Consider the following 18302-nt stretch of genomic DNA (forward strand, 5'->3'; position numbering starts at 1 on the left):
CTGCAGATAAAAAGCTTTCTACACTGTTATCCAGGCCCAAAGTAGCTCCACACCTCATAGGTAAAATGCGGAGAACCCTGACATTTAAAACGACATTAAAAACTTTAAACGTGCACAAGAAGCTTATTAAAAGCCACTGTTTACAACCCGTAGCATAACCTAATCTCTAGGCGCCTTGTGCATTAAAAAAAAAAAAAATAATGCCTCGTTTTAATTGTCAGGGCTCTCCGGATTCTACCTATGAGGCATGGAGCTACTTTGAGCCTGGATGACAGTGCTAAAAGTGATTTATCTGCAAGAGCAAAATATGCCCCATATCATCCATTCTAAAGCATGTTTGGACAAACAGAATAAATTACTGGATCTAGGAAAGCTATGGGAGAATGGAGGTGGACTATTCAACAAAAGTTAGTACTCTTTATCATGTTTTACTAAACCCAAAGTCAATTTTACACCGAAATTCTCCTTTAATTGCATTTTTTCCCCTTACATTACTTTTACTTTTATACTTTAAGTAGTTTTAAAACTAATAGTTACACTAGTAGTAAACTACTAGTTTACACTTTTACTTGAGTATAAAGCTTGAGTTTTTAACTATAGTTTAATGAATGTGAATACATTTCACTCCTTTGGTCTTTAGCTATAGAGCAAGGGGTGCTTCGCTGTGTAAACATGGTACAAAATAAATAAATAAATAAATAAATCTGAGAAATGTGTCACAGTAGCCTTTCTGCAGGTTCCACCCGGATGGGATTGCCTTTACTGCCTTCACACATAAAAGTTTTATTTTAAATTTGCCCCTCTTAAAAATACTGTTAGTAGACTTAGTGCCCAAGTATTCTAGGTTAAAAACCTAGAAAAAAACACAGGCTTTGCAAGCACCACTTTTAAGACATGGCTAAATTGGAAAAATGATAAATGGACATAAAATGAACTGAAAACTCTATATCGATTTTAAACAATCTGTCATTACATACATATTTTTCTCTGGCCCTCCAAAGACCCCACTATGGCCCCCAAGGGTCACGCCCCCCAGTTTGAGAACCGCTGACAAACAAATCATCCATTTCTGCGCTCTCAATTTAGCGCTTCACTGCTCAGCACGATGCTGCATGACGTGGTTTGTCAAGTGTGCAATGGCCTTAAGAGAGCCCCACAATCCTTTAGAATGTTTTGGACATGCCCTGACCCAGTCGTCTGCCTGTAGCAATTCCAGCCCTTTTTGGCTTTTGTACTTCTTGTTTGTCCATTTCCCTGCATTCAAAACACTATAACATGACCATGACAGTGTGACATGCTCTGTTGTTACAAGACTTCAAAGTTTTTTTGCTTTATTTATGAGTGGGCTTGTTGTTTTGGCTCAATGACGTATATGTAATGCATGTGGGTCATATTATTATATATGGGTACATATGGATCTTGTACATATGTATGAGTATGAGGTTGGGTTTTATTGCTTACATAAAACAAATGGGATACATACAGTACACACCTGACCCCATGTCCTGATGCTGTATTGTGTGTGTGTGTGATTGTGTGTGTGTGTAAACAGAGTGTGAACAGTCAGGTAGAGCCCACAAGGTTAACTGTGAATCACACATTGTCACACTCGCTCCTCTTTTCTCTTTTCTTTCCTTTTCTCTTTCCATCTACCTGTATACTTGCTATTAACTTTCAAAACTGAAAATAAGCCAAACCTAAAATAACCCTAAAATATAAAATGCTAAAACTAGTTCAGAGGTCTAAAGAACAGCCACTTTGATCGGGAGATTGCTGGTTTGAATCCCGGTCATGTAGCTTGCCATCAGCTGCCGTAGACCCAAGAGAGCACAATTAGCCTTTAAGTCGGGTGATGTCGATCAGCGCAAGGCTTCTGTGTGCTGATGTATTAAAACCAAGGAGGCATGTGCCAGTCTTGCTAGTCACCCTTCTTGTGTTGTAGCATCACCTGTGATAGGGGATATAAAGATGACTAGCAGCTGAATTGGAGACCGCTAAAAGCTAAGCCGAGCTATGGTACGTGTCTTCTGTGAGCTGTTGAGGTGATGTAAACCAGTCAATTAGCCAAATCAGAGCTTATCATTTCTTTACAACAACCCATAACCAGAGTAAATAGGTGTGCATTCGAAGCCACATACTTACTTAGTACACCATATGGACATACACTGTAAGTAATGGTATATTTCAGGGGTATTTTCAAAGTTATTATGTGGCGGACCACAAGCAGAGCGGGGGGGTGGTAAGGATGATAAAATGAAGTGTAATAGGATGGGGTTCTACAGACTAGTAGCTCTCCAGCCCAGAGGGTTGTTGAACCCAATTGCAGAACAGTTGATCTCAAAGTAGGTAAACCAAAGAAGAAAGAAAAAAATAAATAAACAACCAGGTGCAAGATCGAACCTGGGTTGTTAGGCTCGTGGCCCATGACACTACCACTGCCCTAGTGAACTGGGATGCGACCAGGAAAAAATGCCCTTATAAAGAGATAAGGAGCCCGAGAGCGAGCGGAAAAACGAAAACGGGCAGAAACTAAAGTCACGTTGAGTGCGACAGAGAGACAGGGGAGTGATGTAAACAAAAGCTCGCCAGAGAAGCATTTTCAGATGTTTCATGCTTTATGCATTTGCTCAGGCATTGATTAAAAGTTTGTCCTGCTTTTGTTGGAAAAACTGTCTGTACAGTCCAGGGAAGTCTTTGGACTAGATTTTGAAGCACTACAATGATGATTTGACGATGATTAGTGAGGTCAGGATGTTTAAAAAGATGCTAAATGGGACAATGTCATTACAGTGCTGCTTCAAAGCTCAACGCTGGGAAGATGGGGTTTATATTCCTCTAGTTACTAGACACCCCACCTGCTATTAGACACGGTGTCAATAGTGTGGGGTCATGATTATCTGCTGTAGAGAGTTATATTGTACTGGCATTATTACACTCATTACAAGGGTATGTCCACAAACATTTGGAAATATACTGTACAGAATCTGTGATACAAACAGTGCTAGAGTGTTGGAACGCTGAGCAGAGAGCCTGTGGCAGTCATGTTTTTAATTGCAGAACTGTAATTAAAAAATAAATACATATATAAATAAATAAATACATATATAAGACCTCCCGGGAACCAGGCTTTCTGAAAGACTCCAGTGCATTTCTAATTATTTTCACAGAAAAAAACAGTAAAAAAAAAAAAAAAAAAAAAAAAAGAAAGTAAAAAAACAAAATCTGGCCTAGAATTATTTAGCATGTGTGCATAAATTAGCAGGAGGAAGGAGTGGGAGGGTAAAGGAAAGAGAAGAGAAAGCTGATTGCACCCTGTTTGTTGCTGTGACCACCAATAAAGATGTCTAATGATGCAGTTAGCAATCAACGGCGATTAATTAGTGTGGTGTTAGCGATGAGAATGAGGCAGGCCGCAGTGCCCTGGAGCATCGTCGCTGATTAATTCCCACTCTTGTGGTGTGTCGTGTGGTTGTGTTCTGCTGCTGTTGGGACGCTGCCAGGAAGTGGTGAAGCCGAGGCTAAACTGTGGCTTGGAAACCGGTTAAAGCATCAGGAGGTAGACGCTAATGAACTGCTAATATGCCGGCCATGGTCACAAAGCCTATTCAGGCTATTCAGTGTGGGCATTTCAGGACAGGACAGGACATTCATTCTAGCTTGGTAGGTCTAGATAGGCCTAACACACGCTTTTAGAATGCACACACACACACACACACACACACACACACACAGAGTACACATATGCAGTTTATTCACTATGCAAGTATGTTAGTAGAAATACAAATTACTATCATGAATCCACAAAAAGGTACAGACACACAAACTCACCTTAAGAACAGTGATGTTCCAGGCGTAACTCTCCATGGCTTTCTGTAGCTTTCGGCCCTTCAGCCCCTCTTTAGCTCCGATGCGGTGCAGGTCCTCATGGAAGTCCAACCCTGCAGAAACAACATTATTAGTATCTTCTCTTAATACTTCAATCATTGTCCCCACAATGTTCAACCACTAAATTTAGCAGAAAAAGAAAAAAGTATTACAGCGCGTCTCTGCAAGTCTGATTCTAGCCTTTTGTTGAACCAAGAAATGTGAGTCAGAGTTGAATCTTTAGTGTTGGAGTGTAACTCTAAATTGAATCTTTAGTGTTGGAGTGTAACTCTAAATTGAATCTTTAGCGTTGGAGTGTAACTCTTGTTGTTGGGGTGCAAGTCTGAGTTGAGTCTGTTCGTTTAAGGTTGTAAGATTCTCGCATCTCTGGAGTTTAAGTTCATGTTGAGTCTTGAGACTTTAGAGGTGTGAGTCAAAGTGGAGTCTCGATTCTTTGGAGTATGAGTTTAGGTTTAACCTCAATTCTCTTGGGTGTGAGTCTTAGTTGAGTCTTGAGTCTTTGGGGGTGTGAGTCTCGATTCTCTGGAGAACGAGTCTGAGTTTAGTTTAGAGTCTTTGTGAGTCAAAATGGAGTTTTGACTCTCTGAAATACTAGTCTGAGTTTAGTTTAGAGTCTTTTGGGGTGTGAGTCAAAGTTGGCTCTCAATTTTCTGGAGTACGACTCTGAGTGTAGTTTGGAGTCTTTGGGGATGTCAGTTAAAGTAAGGTCTCGATTCTCTGGAGTATGAGTCTGAGTTTAGTGTAGAGTCTTTGGGGGTGTAAGATAAAGTTTAGTATTGAGTTGCTACAGTGTGAATCCAAGTGGAGCCAAAGTGAGTCAAAGTGAAGGGCACAAGCCTTTGGGGTTCGAATCTGAGTTTAGTCTCATTCTGAAGTTTCAATTAAGTTTCAGGTCCAGTTTTAGTTTCTGTTCACTTTCAAGCCTCTGAGGTCTGAGTCCAAATTATGTTGAGTTATGTAGAGTTGAATCTCGAGTATCTGAAAGGAAAGTTCAAGTGTAATCTTGAGTCTTTAGAATTGTGAGTCAAAGTGAAGCCTCTATTTTCAAGTTGTCTCTGAGCTGCAATACCAGCTGGTAGTTTGCAATTTGTTTTGAAAGCATGCTTAGCTAGCTAGCATAATATCTAAGCCAGCTAAAGCTTGGATAGCACACTTACTATTCAAACTACAAGCTAGCAAGCTGTTTGATGTATATACACTGCTTCTAATGGTACAACATTCATTTTGGCTGTTAGATTGAGGGCATTTCTAACATGAAAGGCTAGTAATTTGAAGCGGCATCAAAACTCTGCCACGGCCCTGTGAACTCCGTGAGAGCGGTATTGCAATACAAGCAGAACTGCAAAAACGTGCAGCAGCGTCTCTTTGTATGAGCGCAGTAATGAAATAAAATGCTGTATGCTGCAGAATGACATGATGAGTGAATGAATAGTGGGGGGAACAGACAGATGGATTGAAGGAATGCAATTTGAGAAAGATGAAAGCTTTGACATTCAAATGCTTTGTCTGTGTGAAAAAACAGAAAGAGGAAATCTGTCCAGGAAGGAAAGTGTCTGTTTAATAGCATTTCAGCTTCCTTGGAAATCTCTCGGCCATATTCAGCAGATATGGAGAAGCCGTTTGTGTCATTGGGCGAAATCAAATTGCATCTAAATGTACTGTGGATATCAGTGATTCATTCAGGCCTGTGTTTTTAAAGCGCTGCGAGCTCCCTAATGGCTTCCAGAGTAAAATCTGTTTGTGGTTTGCTGTCGAGGGTTTTTTTTTCACCTTTGTTTAGCTAGCGTGCAGAAAAACAAAGCACATTCAGCAGATTGTGTGCTTTCCCTTTCAGCTCTGCATAAATCCGGCCCTGAGGCTTTTCTTAGAACCGCAGAGCTTTAAATCAAATATTAGAAACTCTAGGAACAATTTTCTCTTTACGGTTCACGTAAGTTTCTGCACTGGGCTCCAATCAGCTACTCGATCTCCAAATATGTGTCAACACCCTTTCTAATGAATGCATTTAAGTATTTTAAGTTCCACCCATTGCTCCTAGTGTAAGGTGTGAGCTACAGGGTTAGAAAGCCATTGGTATTGAGCTGTGGAGCAGTGGAACTGTGTTCTTTGGAATGATGGCACTTTATCCAATACATTTGGGAAGTTGGGGATGAGATGGGGAGTTGGGGATGCGTTGGGGAGTTGAGGATGAGTTGGGGAGTTAGGGATGAGTTGGGGAGTTAGGGATGAGTTGGGGAGTTGAGGATGAGTTGGGGAGTTAGGGATGAGTTGGGGAGTTGAGGATGAGTTGGGGAGTTGAGGATGAGTTGGGGAGTTGGGGATGAGTATGAATCTACTGGCATTGTCCCTCCTAGTGTAAGGTGTGAGCTACAGGGCTAGAAAGCCATTAGTATTGAGCTGTGGAGCAGTGGAACTGTGTATATTGGAATGATGGCACTTTATCCAACACATTTGGGAAGTTGAGAATGAGTTGGGGAGTTGGGGATAAGGTGAGGAGTTGGGGGTGAGTTGGGGAGTTGAGGATGAGTTGGGGAGTTGGGGGTGAGTTGGGGAGTTGAGGATAGGTTGGGGAGTTGGGGGTGAGTTGGGGAGTTGAGGATGAGTTGGGGAGTTAGGGATGAGTTGGGGAGTTGAGGATAAGTTGGGGAGTTGGGAATGAGTTGGGGATGAGTTGGGGAGTTGAGGATGAGTTGGGGAGTTGAGGATGAGTTGGGGAGTTGAGGATGAGTTGGGGAGTTGGGGGTGAGTTGGGGAGTTGGGGGTGAGTTGGGGAGTTGAGGATGAGTTGGGGAGTTGAGGATGAGTTGGGGAGTTAGGGATGAGTTGGGGAGTTGAGGATGAGTTGGGGAGTTGAGGATGAGTTGGGGAGTTAGGGATGAGTTGGGGAGTTAGGGATGAGTTGGGGAGTTAGGGATGAGTTGGGGAGTTGAGGATGAGTTGGGGAGTTGGGGGTGAGTTGGGGAGTTGGGGGTGAGTTGGGGAGTTGAGGATGAGTTGGGGAGTTAGGGATGAGTTGGGGAGTTAGGGATGAGTTGGGGAGTTGAGGATGAGTTGGGGAGTTGAGGATGAGTTGGGGAGTTAGGGATGAGTTGGGGAGTTGAGGATGAGTTGGGGAGTTGGGGATGAGTATGAATCTACTGGCATTGTCCCTCCTAGTGTAAGGTGTGAGCTACAGGGCTAGAAAGCCATTAGTATTGAGCTGTGGAGCAGTGGAACTGTGTATATTGGAATGATGGCACTTTATCCAACACATTTGGGAAGTTGGGGATGAGTTGGGGAGTTGGGGATGAGATGGGGTTGGGGATGAGTTGGGGAGTTGGGGATAAGGTGAGGAGTTGGGGGTGAGTTGGGGATGAGTTGGGGGTGAGTTGGGGATGAGTTGGGGAGTTGAGGATGAGTTGGGGACTTGGGGATGAGTTGGGGATGAGTTGAGGAGTTGGGGATGAGTTGGGGAGTGGAGGATGAGTTGGGGAGTGGAGGATGAGTTGGGGAGTGGAGGATGTGTTGGGGAGTTGAGGATGAGTTGGGGAGTTGAGGATGAGTTGGGGAGTTGAGGATAAGTTGCGGAAGAGTTGGGGATGAGTTAGGGAGTTGAGGATGAGTTGGGTTGGGTGGTGATCATCAACACAATCAAATAAACCAATCAAATCGTCACAGAAAAGCTCCAAAGTCTAGTGGAAACCATTTAAAGTATTAACTTATGCACCAAATTGATTAATGAATGGTCAATGGAGGGGAGAAAACAGATGCTTATCCAAAGCTAAATTCTTAATTATTTTTATATTATATCTATGTTATCTAGTTACTGGTGTTAAATGTCTTTAAATCTCTTTCCTCCACAGGTTTTACACATTCTACAAACACGAACGGCAGAAACTGCTGGAAAAAAAAACAACAATTCCAGACTGGCTGCTACAAGCCTGCAGCCCTGACTGGCTGCTAAAACGTCTGGAAGCTAAAACTTCTACCAGTCGAACAAGGAACTGTAGCTTCCTGTGACCAGCAACAAACCCCAACAGTGAACCAAACAACAATGAAAAAGGGAAGCAGCAGAAGAAATCTAAAGAGAGAGAGAGAGAGAGAGAGAGAGAGAGAGAGAGTGACAGACATGGAGGCAGAGCAGGGAGACACAGACAGATGGGGAGACAGATGGATAGAAAAAAAGAGGTAGAGAAAGCGGGGGCAGAGGAGAAAGAAAGAAAAAATAAAGAAATAAAGAAAGAGAATAAGACCAATACAAAATAGAGAGAAAGAGATGAAGAGAAACATAAGAGAGGACAGAGAAAGACACTGTCTAAGAGAGAGGGAGAGAGAGGGAGATGAAGAGAGAGGAGACAGAGGAAGAGAGAGAGGGAGAGAGGGAGGAGGAAGAGAGAGAGATACAGACAGACAGAGAGTCTCTAGGCAGGTTGTGTCTGAGTGCAGAAGCTAAAGGTGCCAAAATGCTTCTCTTGTCTCAACACCTGCCACAAGCTCACAGCTGAGACCCCTCACACACACACACACAACCCCCCCACCCACCCACCCACACACACACTATCCTTTCTCTCACCGGCCTGAACCCACACTGGCAGCCTTTTCTCTAAGGCGTACGGCGGGGCATAAATACCAGCCTGCCCCCTCCTGACACAAAAGAATGGAGACATTTATTGCTTTGGCTTTGATTCATATAGCTATTTTCCCTCTCTCTCTCACACACACACACCATCCTACAGCACCTCACACACCTGAGCCAAACACACTGCATGTGCTCTGGACAGGGTCTATATCTTGGTAATTACATTTATCTCTTTTCTATAATAGGACTTTGTAGTAGTTTGTAAATATTGGTCAGTCGCCAGTCCCAGTCCAGTTTATACAGATCATATATAAGCCTAAACTGCAAACCACCCAATACTATCGAAAAACAACATTTACAGTCCTACACTATATGAACACAAGTACTGGGACACACCCCTTAGTCACCAAATTCAGAAGGTTCTTTGACTCATTACCACAGACATATATACAATCCAGCCCATAGCCATGCAATCTGCCATTACTATAGTAAAAGAACTGGAGGGACATATAGAGGGAGATGTAGAGACAGAAGCCAGAAAGAGAGAGACATAGAATAAAGGGAGAAATAGAGAAGATATAAAGTGAGCAAAAAAAAGGGAGACGCAATAAGAGAGAAGGAAAGGATAATAGGAAGAGAAATGGAAAGACAGATGAATATGAAAACTGAGATAAATAAAAAGAATAAAGAGACAAAAGATATTAAAAGAGAAATGGATAGGACGGATAAAACGGATACAAAGAAAGAAAGAAAGAAAAAAAAAGAGACATGGGAGAAACAGCAGTGTATGTGAGAGAGAAAATAATGATAGAAGAGAAAGATAAAAGAGGAAGAAAAGAGAGATAGCAAAGAGATTAAGAGTGATATAAAGAGACAGACTGACAGAGGCAAAGAGAAAGACAGATGGACAGTGGGAGGGTTGAAGAAAAAACTAAATAAAGAGAAAGAAAGAAAGAAAGAAAGAAATACACAAAGAAGAGAGTAAGTAAGAAAGCAAGGAAGATGAAAGAGAAGGTGAACGAGACAAAGAGTGAGACAGAGAGATACTTAGACTGGGAGAGAGACAGAGAGAGAGAGTGAGAGAGTGAGAGAAATAGAGAGAGAGAGAGAGAGAGAGACAGATCTATTGTTCAATGAATCCAACTTTAACATGCTTTTTGTGACTATTTTTACTTACTTCCTTTATTGGTCTCTCAACCTTTTATAATTACTATTTTTTTCTCTAATCTGTATATTTATTTATTTTATTATTGTTATTATTATTTTTTAATATATGTTTACTTGTGTTATTAATTGCTTTGGCAACAGTGTATGTAATTGCATTCATGCCAATAAAGCACCACAGAACTAAACTGAACTGACAGAGAGAAACTTAGACTGAGGAAGAGAGAGAGACAGAGAGAGATATTTAGACTGAGAGAGAGACAGAGAGAGATATTTAGACAGAGAGAGAGAGAGAGAGAGAGTAATATGTGTGTGATAAGTTGATAAGACTGATAAGTAACTGACTTCACAGCTAAAGGTGTAATTTGTGCCTAATTAACCTGTCTGAGCTGTCAGTGAGCGTGTGTGTGTGTGTGTGTGTGTGTGTGTGTGTGTGTGTGTGTGTGTATTTATGACGGGTGCTGTTTGTGTTTAGTGACAGATAATGCTGCTGAGTGACAGGCTACATGGTTTCTATGGTAACGGTGATGTGTGAAAAAAGATCTTTTGAAAGCGGTTGACTCTCGATCGGCTGATGTGACACGCTGGAGCGCAGCCGTCTAAAGAGACATGATGAACAGAACAACAGACAAAAGAGAGAGAGAGAGAGAGAGAGAGAGAGAGAGAGAGAGATGGAGAGAGTGATTGAGAGAGGGGAAGAAAGAGACAGACTGAAGGAGGGAAACTTGAGTGTTTATTGGAATTGAGAGGTGCTGCGTGAGGCTATCGGCACCTTCAGCAGACCTCTTACACACACACACACACACACACACACACACACACACACACACACACACACACAAACACACACACACACACACACACAGCTAATTAAGAGGCGGGAAGCTGTGACACAAGTCCAGTTATGCAAAAAAAAAGAAAGACAGAGAAAACAGTAGGAACAATCATGACGTATATGATATGCATGTATTAGTCTACATTCAGTTCCACTTCTGAAAACGAGAGTAGCCAGGGTTTTTCACCAGTTACTACCAGTGTATCATACCCTGTTTAACCTCTGATTAAAAACACTGGGCAGCTCAAACTGCTCAATCTGTTACAACTTAGAGTCTGAAAAGTAGAGAATGTTTTTGTTTCAGTTGGATGGTTTAGCTGCATCACCGAACTGGTTGACCAGTTTGACCAGTCTTGCCAAGTGGATTAACCAGCTATCTTACCAGTATAGAGTATATTTTCATGACTGTGATAAGGTGCCCCACGAATATCAAAAAGATATTCAAAAAAACACCCTATGGGTAGTGTTTGGGCGAATGACCTTGGGCACCGAGTAAAAGTAAAAAAAATGCAAGGAAATCCTTTGAGTTTGGAATTATTTTTTTCACCAGCAGTGGAGATATTTACAAGCGCGCATTTAAAAAATAAATAAATAAACAAACAAAAGAAAACAAAAAGCCTCTCATCAGAGGATTTGCCTAAGAATGACTACAAAGTCATAAAAATCAAATTATTCCCACACAAGGTAAAGCTGGGAGTCAGCCACCTTCTAGGGCTAGAGCAAAATACCTTTCCCACCTGACCTCCCCAACATCTGTTTCAGAAGGCATATATACTCTTATCCCCTCGCCTGAATCTACCATGTCTGTTAACAGGTAAGTTACAATTGGAATACATACAAAAAAAGGACACTCAAAAATATACATGGGCAAAGGTAAAACCAAACAATTCCTAAATGTTCTAGAAATTCACATTCAACCATTATTTACATAAACATAATTAATAATGTGCATAATATCTTTCTTTTAGGTTCTTAACACCCCTCCCCTTCTACAGAGGATGAACTCACCCAGGTAAGTATAAGCCAATAAGTAGCCAACTGGTACTCTTTTAGAACTTCACAGGTAAGTAGGAACATTACAGGTAAGTATAAATATTAACATTATAGGTAAACTTTAACATTACAGGCTACTCAAATGGTAATATGGTAATGTGTAGGGGTACCATACATCATTACAATGACCATCGAAAACCAGCATAGACCATTCAAAAGCAGCAAAATCAGGAAAAGCTGGTCTTGAGCTGGGATATAAATTAGGACAATTAAGCATCTAAAACAAGTAATCGGGGCTCCAGGGTGGGGTGACTGTCTAACTGCTGGTTCTAAATACCAAGTTCTATTTCAGGTTTTGCCAAAGCCAGTGCCTGATTTCCACTGGATCCTGTCAAAACAAAATCTGTTACTGCTTATATTTGGAGCCCATGCATTCCAGAATATATTTATGTGTATTTATGTGGTTTAGTATTGTTTAATGAAATAAAATAAAGCAAGCAATGTTAATAAACTTTAATATTTAATAACTGGTATATACTAATCATTAAGTGAACTCAGGGGATGACTTGGCAACATCCACTACTGAATAAGTTGTGAGATGTTATGGCAAGGAACATAGTTTGAGGCCTGATAGTGGGTGTCAAAATGGATGGGACATTGTATTTCTGAAGCTGTACGGACCCTGAACATTCCTTGATCCACCTGCAGTGGGTGGTAATGATTATGACCAGCACCATCTGGCTAAATTGTCCATGGTAACACAGAGAGAGAAAAGTCTTTCTGTTGGAAATCAAATCATCGTTCAGTGCAGGTGGCCCCACACATGTATCCTACAGGCCAGTGAAGCATTCTTCAGCTTCCATAGGATAAGGCAAAAGTCATGGGATATGGGACTAACACATACATTGACATGATAGAGAAGAAGAGAAGACAGAGAGATAAAAATGCAAAAACGAAATTTTACAAAAAATCTGAATGACCTCTAACCACAGACTAGGAGTGTGTTCCCACAAAGCCTCTATTTTTGTGACACAGTGAAGAGAGCCATTAGAGAGAGGATGATTCAGACTCCCAACAAGACAGAGAGAGAGAGAGAGAGAGAGAGAGAGAGAGAGAGGGAGAGAGAGAGAGAGAGAGAGAGAGAGAAAGAGAGTGGGCGAGAAGCTGGCGGAGGAGCGAGATGAACTTGTTTACTTATTGATATTCTTCTGTCTCTCTCTCTCTCTATATTTCTCTCTGCAGCTTTCTCTCTCCCTCTTTGATGCTTTTTCTTTCTTTCTCTCTCTCTCTCTTTCTCTCTCTCTCTCTTGTTTGGTCTCTTTTCTCTCTCTCTCTTTCTTTCTCTCTCTCTCTTTAGCTGTGATATGAGGAAGCCATTGCCATGGCAATGCAAGACCAAACAGGGGGCGTCTTTTTTTTGGTGGAAACAAGCTTCAAAACAAAAAGCCTTTACTCTAGTGTGCACTCTCACACATGCACACACACACACACGCACGCACACGCGCGCACACACGCGCGCACACACGCGCGCACACGCGCGCACACACGCACACACACGCACACACACGCACACACACTCTGCGTCTGAGGAACAGTTACCCATTAATAGAACTAATGAAGGCTAACGAGAGTGTCCTTCACTTCCTTACCACTTCTGCTCCTCATCTTCTGCTCATTATGTAAGAGACAGAGACAGAATGAGAGAGAGAGAGAGAGACAGAGAGAGAGAGAGAGAGAGAGAGGGAGAGAGAGAGAGAGAGAGAAAGAGAAAGACAGAGAGGGAGGCAGACGGAGAGGGAAATAAAGGCTATGTTCACATTACAAGCCCAATTCACCAATTCCATTTTTTTCATAAGAATGCTAATCTGCTGTGCCCATACATCTGCCTGATGGAGTCGGATTTCAGACAGACAGACAGACAGACAGAAATGACAGACAGATAGATATATAGATAGGTAGATAGAAAGTACAAATCTTCTCAACACCACAACAGTAATAGAGCACAACACCAGCGCTGTCAGATGATGACATCACTAAATACATGCATACAGACAAAAAGACCACGTACAAACATAACTCAAATCTGATTGAAAAAGATCGGATTTGACATGTCAGATTTTAGTGGGGAGACTGAATTCGGCACAACACTGGTGCTGGCAGAAGATGACCTCACTAAATATATGCATACAGACAAAAATACACATAAAATCTAGGACCCCATACAAACATGACTCAAATCTGATTGAAAATGATCAGATTTGACATGTCAGATTCTGGTAGGGAGACCGAATTCGGCACAACACTGGTGCTGGCAGATGGCAACGACAACAAGTGTAGTGTGCAGGCAAAAATCTGATACGACTCTTCACATTCACGCTGCATGATCTCAAATTGGGTGCATATCTGATTGAAAAACCAAATATGAAAGTGACTCAAATCTGATTCAAAAGAGAGAGAGAGAGAGAGAGAGAGATAAAGAGAAGGGGAGGATTAGGACTGAACAAAATTACAAAGAAAAAGAGTGAGTATGTGAGATAGGGGAAAGAGGAAAACAGAAAAAGAATTAGAAAAGAAGGAAGAAAGAATATGTAGAAAAAGACAAAGACTGTGAGACAGAGAGAGAGAAAGAAAGACAGACATAAATGAAAAACAGACCCAGGACTGAACAATGAGGAAGAACAGGAAGAGAGGAGAGAGAGAGGAAGAAAGAGGGACAGATCTAAACACAGAGATAAAAAAAGGAAAAATAAAGAGAGGACTGAATGAATGAGAAAGATAGAGAGAGCGAAACAGAGGTGGAGACTGAATGAATTCTGAAAGAAGCTTTAGGGGGTCAGCCCCCCTGTGATGCCTCAAAATGATGGATAACCCTGTGTGTGTGTGTGTGTGTGTGTGTGTGTGTGTGTGTGTGGATGAAGAAAACCCTTCCAGGCACCAAATGCTGTCCAGAGGAGTTCACATGATTGCATGGCTCTCCTGTTCTAAGCATACAACACACACACTCTTTACCAGAAGAACAGAATGAAACCAAGAGGGGTGCATTTCCAATGAAATACATCAGTCTGTGTGAATGTGTGAGTGTGTGAGTGTGTGTGTGTGTTCTGTACATAAACAGACATAAATAAGTCCTGTGATTAATGATGATGCATGTGTTGCTCATCCATGTTCTGAAATAAAAGACCTTCAGGAGTGTGAAGCACATCAAACATCTGGTTTATTGATCTGTGTATATGTTGTGATCAGGTTTGTCCAAATATATTAAACTGCCAATCAGAACATTTCACTCCAATCCCATGGAAAAAACACTTCTAGTTCCAGGAAAAGCATCTTCCTTCTGAAATCATAGCTACTAAATATACTCATGTTAAAGTATGGTTAGAATTGTCTGTGTAAACATTAAATGCAGGAACGCCCTGTTCTTCCACGTCAGTGCAGCATACTTTAACTTCCACAGGATCTGGCAAAAGTCATGGGACACATTATTCCATATACCTTATTTTTTGCACTTAAGGGCGCACTGGATTATAAAGCACACAATCAATCAATCAGTCAATCAACCTTTACTTTCACTCGGTAAATACATTGAGGGTAACCCTCATTTTTTAATGTAGCCAAGCTTACATAGACTTAAAGGGATTGAAACTTAAATTTAAATTATAAAAAAACAAACAGTGTAAGATTTAATTACGAAAAAATAAAATAATTCAAAATAAAAGGAAATGCAAACAGGCTAAAATGTAGAGCAATAAAACAAAGAGATAAATACATAGAATGATAAAATATAAACACAGTTAAAAAAAAATAAAGTAAAAAATATATAAAAATTAAAAAGAAGAAAATAAATGAAATAAAAATGTAAAAGGCCAAAAATAAAGGCTGTAACAAAACAAATAAAAGGATGGAATGATTAAAATAAATAAAATAAAAAGGTCTAAATGGTAAAACATAAAATTAGATAAATAAAAAGAAAAAATTAAAATAAATAACAAGGTAAAAAGGTAAGAAGGTATGTATGGTCTATTTTCATACATAAGGTGCATTAAGTGACACTAGTAAGGAACAGGGGTGTCGCCATGTTTTACTTCTAATTCAGCACTGTAAAGCTAAGTAAACAAAACTGTAATTACATAAAATAGCATTTTCTCAAATGAGTCAAACGAGTGCTGGATGTTAATCTACACCGATTTTTCTTCTGAAAACTGTTTATTTGGGTGAGCAAAGCGCTTCCGTTTATTTACAGTAAGCTTATATTTCCAGATTTCCACTTAGGCATTAGCAGCTAACTGCTAGCTCTAGCTACTGTTAGTGCATAATGCCGCCCGACAAAGCTACACTGAGGAACCCTGGGAGTTGTAGTTAGCAGGGCGGTATTAGCTGGCGGTTCATCCTACGTAACTTGTTTTTACACAGTAAATATGCAGACTACTGTATACTGACCTAGCAACTAATGCTAATGCTGCTCCAGCAGTGCTTGCCGAAGTTACCAACAGGCTACACCTCTAAATGGCAAAAGAGCTAATGCTAACGCTGCAGGAGAACTAAACTAAAACTCCTGTATAACGCTGTACTTCAGCGGAGTGGCTTTACTGCTCCTTACAATAGATTATAAGTCGCACTGACAGTTTTTTGGAAAATTAAAGGATTTTAAGTGCACCTTATAGTACGAAAAATACAGTAGGTACTTTCACACACTTTTGGTAGAGTGCTCTTACCTGCTCGCTGTGCTTGTGTGAGTTTACAGTAGACGCTGTCTGCCGACTCAATCAAAGTGCGACTGGTCTGGATCATCTAGAGGAAGCCAGGAAGAGGAAATAGGAAGTCAAGTCTCTGCAGGAAGTGGATCAGACACAAACACACACACACACTCCAAGGTGTGTACAGTATTGACAGAAAGATTTGGAGTCAAAACAAGCAATAAATGTGCTTTGTGCTGAAAAGTGACAGGAGATTAGAGCCACTCCATTGTTTCCATTACTGCTACTTACAGCACTGTGACTTCATTCAAGGCCCAATTTAGAAAGACACACACACACACACAAACACACACGCACACAAATATTTGCTGCTTTTATGCTATGCTTAAAGGCTCTGTCGTGTCTGAGAATGTGTGTGCGTGCGTCTGCGTGTTTCTAAATGAGCAGCTCTTGACCGAAGCTCAATTCTGTTTGAAAACCCCCGCTAGGCTTCTCAGGCCAATGTGAGTTCCAATGTGATGATGCTGAGGTCAGGCTTTGGCCTGGTGTGTGTGTGTGTGTGTGTGTGTGTGTGTGAGAAAGTGTGTGTATGTGTGAAACTGCAGAAGCTGCAGTGAAGATCCAGTCTGACAATATGGTAGTGATGTCACTTGCTTCAACACATCAGTGCTTCAGGGTCAGCTGAACCAGAATGTTCTAGAACATGGTAGAACAGGGTTTCTCAGGTCACAGGCCGATCTTTGGGTCCTGGCCTATGGTTGCTATGGTTCCTATGGTCTTTGGATCACATTAGGTTAGTGGGAAGATGTAGAAATGTCTGGTATTCTCCAGTGACTACACAGCTGAAAAATCCAGCTCAGGACCAGCTTTTGCTGGGAGCTGGCTTTGATTAGTCTAAATTGGCCTTTAATTGTCAATGTGGCTGAAAAGATGGTCGTCCAGTTAAAAAGCCTTTAGCTTTGATTGAAAAGCCTTTAGCTTTAATTGCTCTATGCATTCACTGTGGCATTGTTTCGATTCGCTTCTGCAATGTCACAAGAATAATTTTAATCCAGTGTTGCATTAATTTTTCACCAAGATCTTGCAGCATTGATGATGGTACAGGCTGCTGCGTAAAGTCTTTTCCAGCACATCCCAAAGATTTTCAATGGGGTTAAGATTCTGGACTGTCCATGACAATCCATGTGTGAAAATGATGATCTCATGCTCCCTGAATCACTCTTTTACAATTCCAGCCCCATGAATCCTGGCACTGTTATCTTGGAATATATCTGTGCCATCAGGAGAAAAAATCCATTGATGGAATAACCTGGTCTATATTCAGTATATTCAGTAGGTCAGCTGACCTTATTCTTTCAGCACATACTGTTGCTGAACCTAAACCTGAAGACCAACTGCAGCATCAACCCCATCATTTACTTACTCAAATCCAGGTGGCGACTTTTTCTTTTTGGCCAGGCAGTGTATATATTTAATATAATACACAACAAATACAAGATATTTAATGTTCAAACGATTAAACGTTATTGATTGAATTTGAATTTGATCTCTGCAACAAATCCCAAAGAAGTTGGGACAGGGGCATGTTTACCATTGTGTTACATCACATCACCGGTGTGTTTTGGGTGTAACATGAAATTAACCAATTAGTGTACAGCTCTGGAAAAAAATAAGAGACCACTTAAAAATGATGAGTGTCTCTGATTTTACCAAATTGAAAACCTCTGGAATATAATCAAGAGGAAAGTGGATGATCACAAGCCATCTAACCAAGCTGAACTGCTTGAATCTTTGCACCAGGAGTGGTATAAAGTTATCCAAAAGCAGTGTGTAAGACTGGTGGAGGAGAACAAAGCAAGATGCATGAAAACTGTGACTAAAAAACAGGATTATTCCACCAAATATTGATTTCTAAACTCTTAACATTTTATGAATAAGCTTGTTTTCTTTGCATTATTTGAGGTCTGAAAGCTCTGCATCTTTCTATCATTTTCTGCAAATAAATGCTTTAAATGACAATATTAAGATTTGGAATTTGGGAGAAAGTTGTCCATAGTTTATAGAATAAAACAATAATGTTCATTTTACTCAAACATATACCTATAAATAGCAAAATCAGAGAAACTGAAGTGGTTTCTTTTTTTTCCAGAGCTGTATGTATCACTTGCTATTC

General features: G+C 40.8%; 1 protein-coding gene across 1 annotated transcript in view; it reads right to left on the minus strand.

Moving 5' to 3' along the window:
* Nucleotides 1–18302, minus strand: part of plcl5 (phospholipase C like 5) — a 135031-nt gene that overhangs the window by 10373 nt on the left and 106356 nt on the right. Inside the window, exons 4-5 of the mRNA XM_022672553.2 lie at nt 16148–16223; nt 3829–3938 (exon numbers count right to left, since the gene is read on the minus strand). Of these exons, the coding sequence (XP_022528274.2) occupies nt 3829–3938; nt 16148–16223 (186 nt within the window). The remainder of the gene's footprint in view (nt 1–3828; nt 3939–16147; nt 16224–18302) is intronic.

This window comes from Astyanax mexicanus, chromosome 19 (assembly GCF_023375975.1).
Source record: "Astyanax mexicanus isolate ESR-SI-001 chromosome 19, AstMex3_surface, whole genome shotgun sequence".
NCBI classification, from domain to species: domain Eukaryota; kingdom Metazoa; phylum Chordata; class Actinopteri; order Characiformes; family Acestrorhamphidae; genus Astyanax; species Astyanax mexicanus.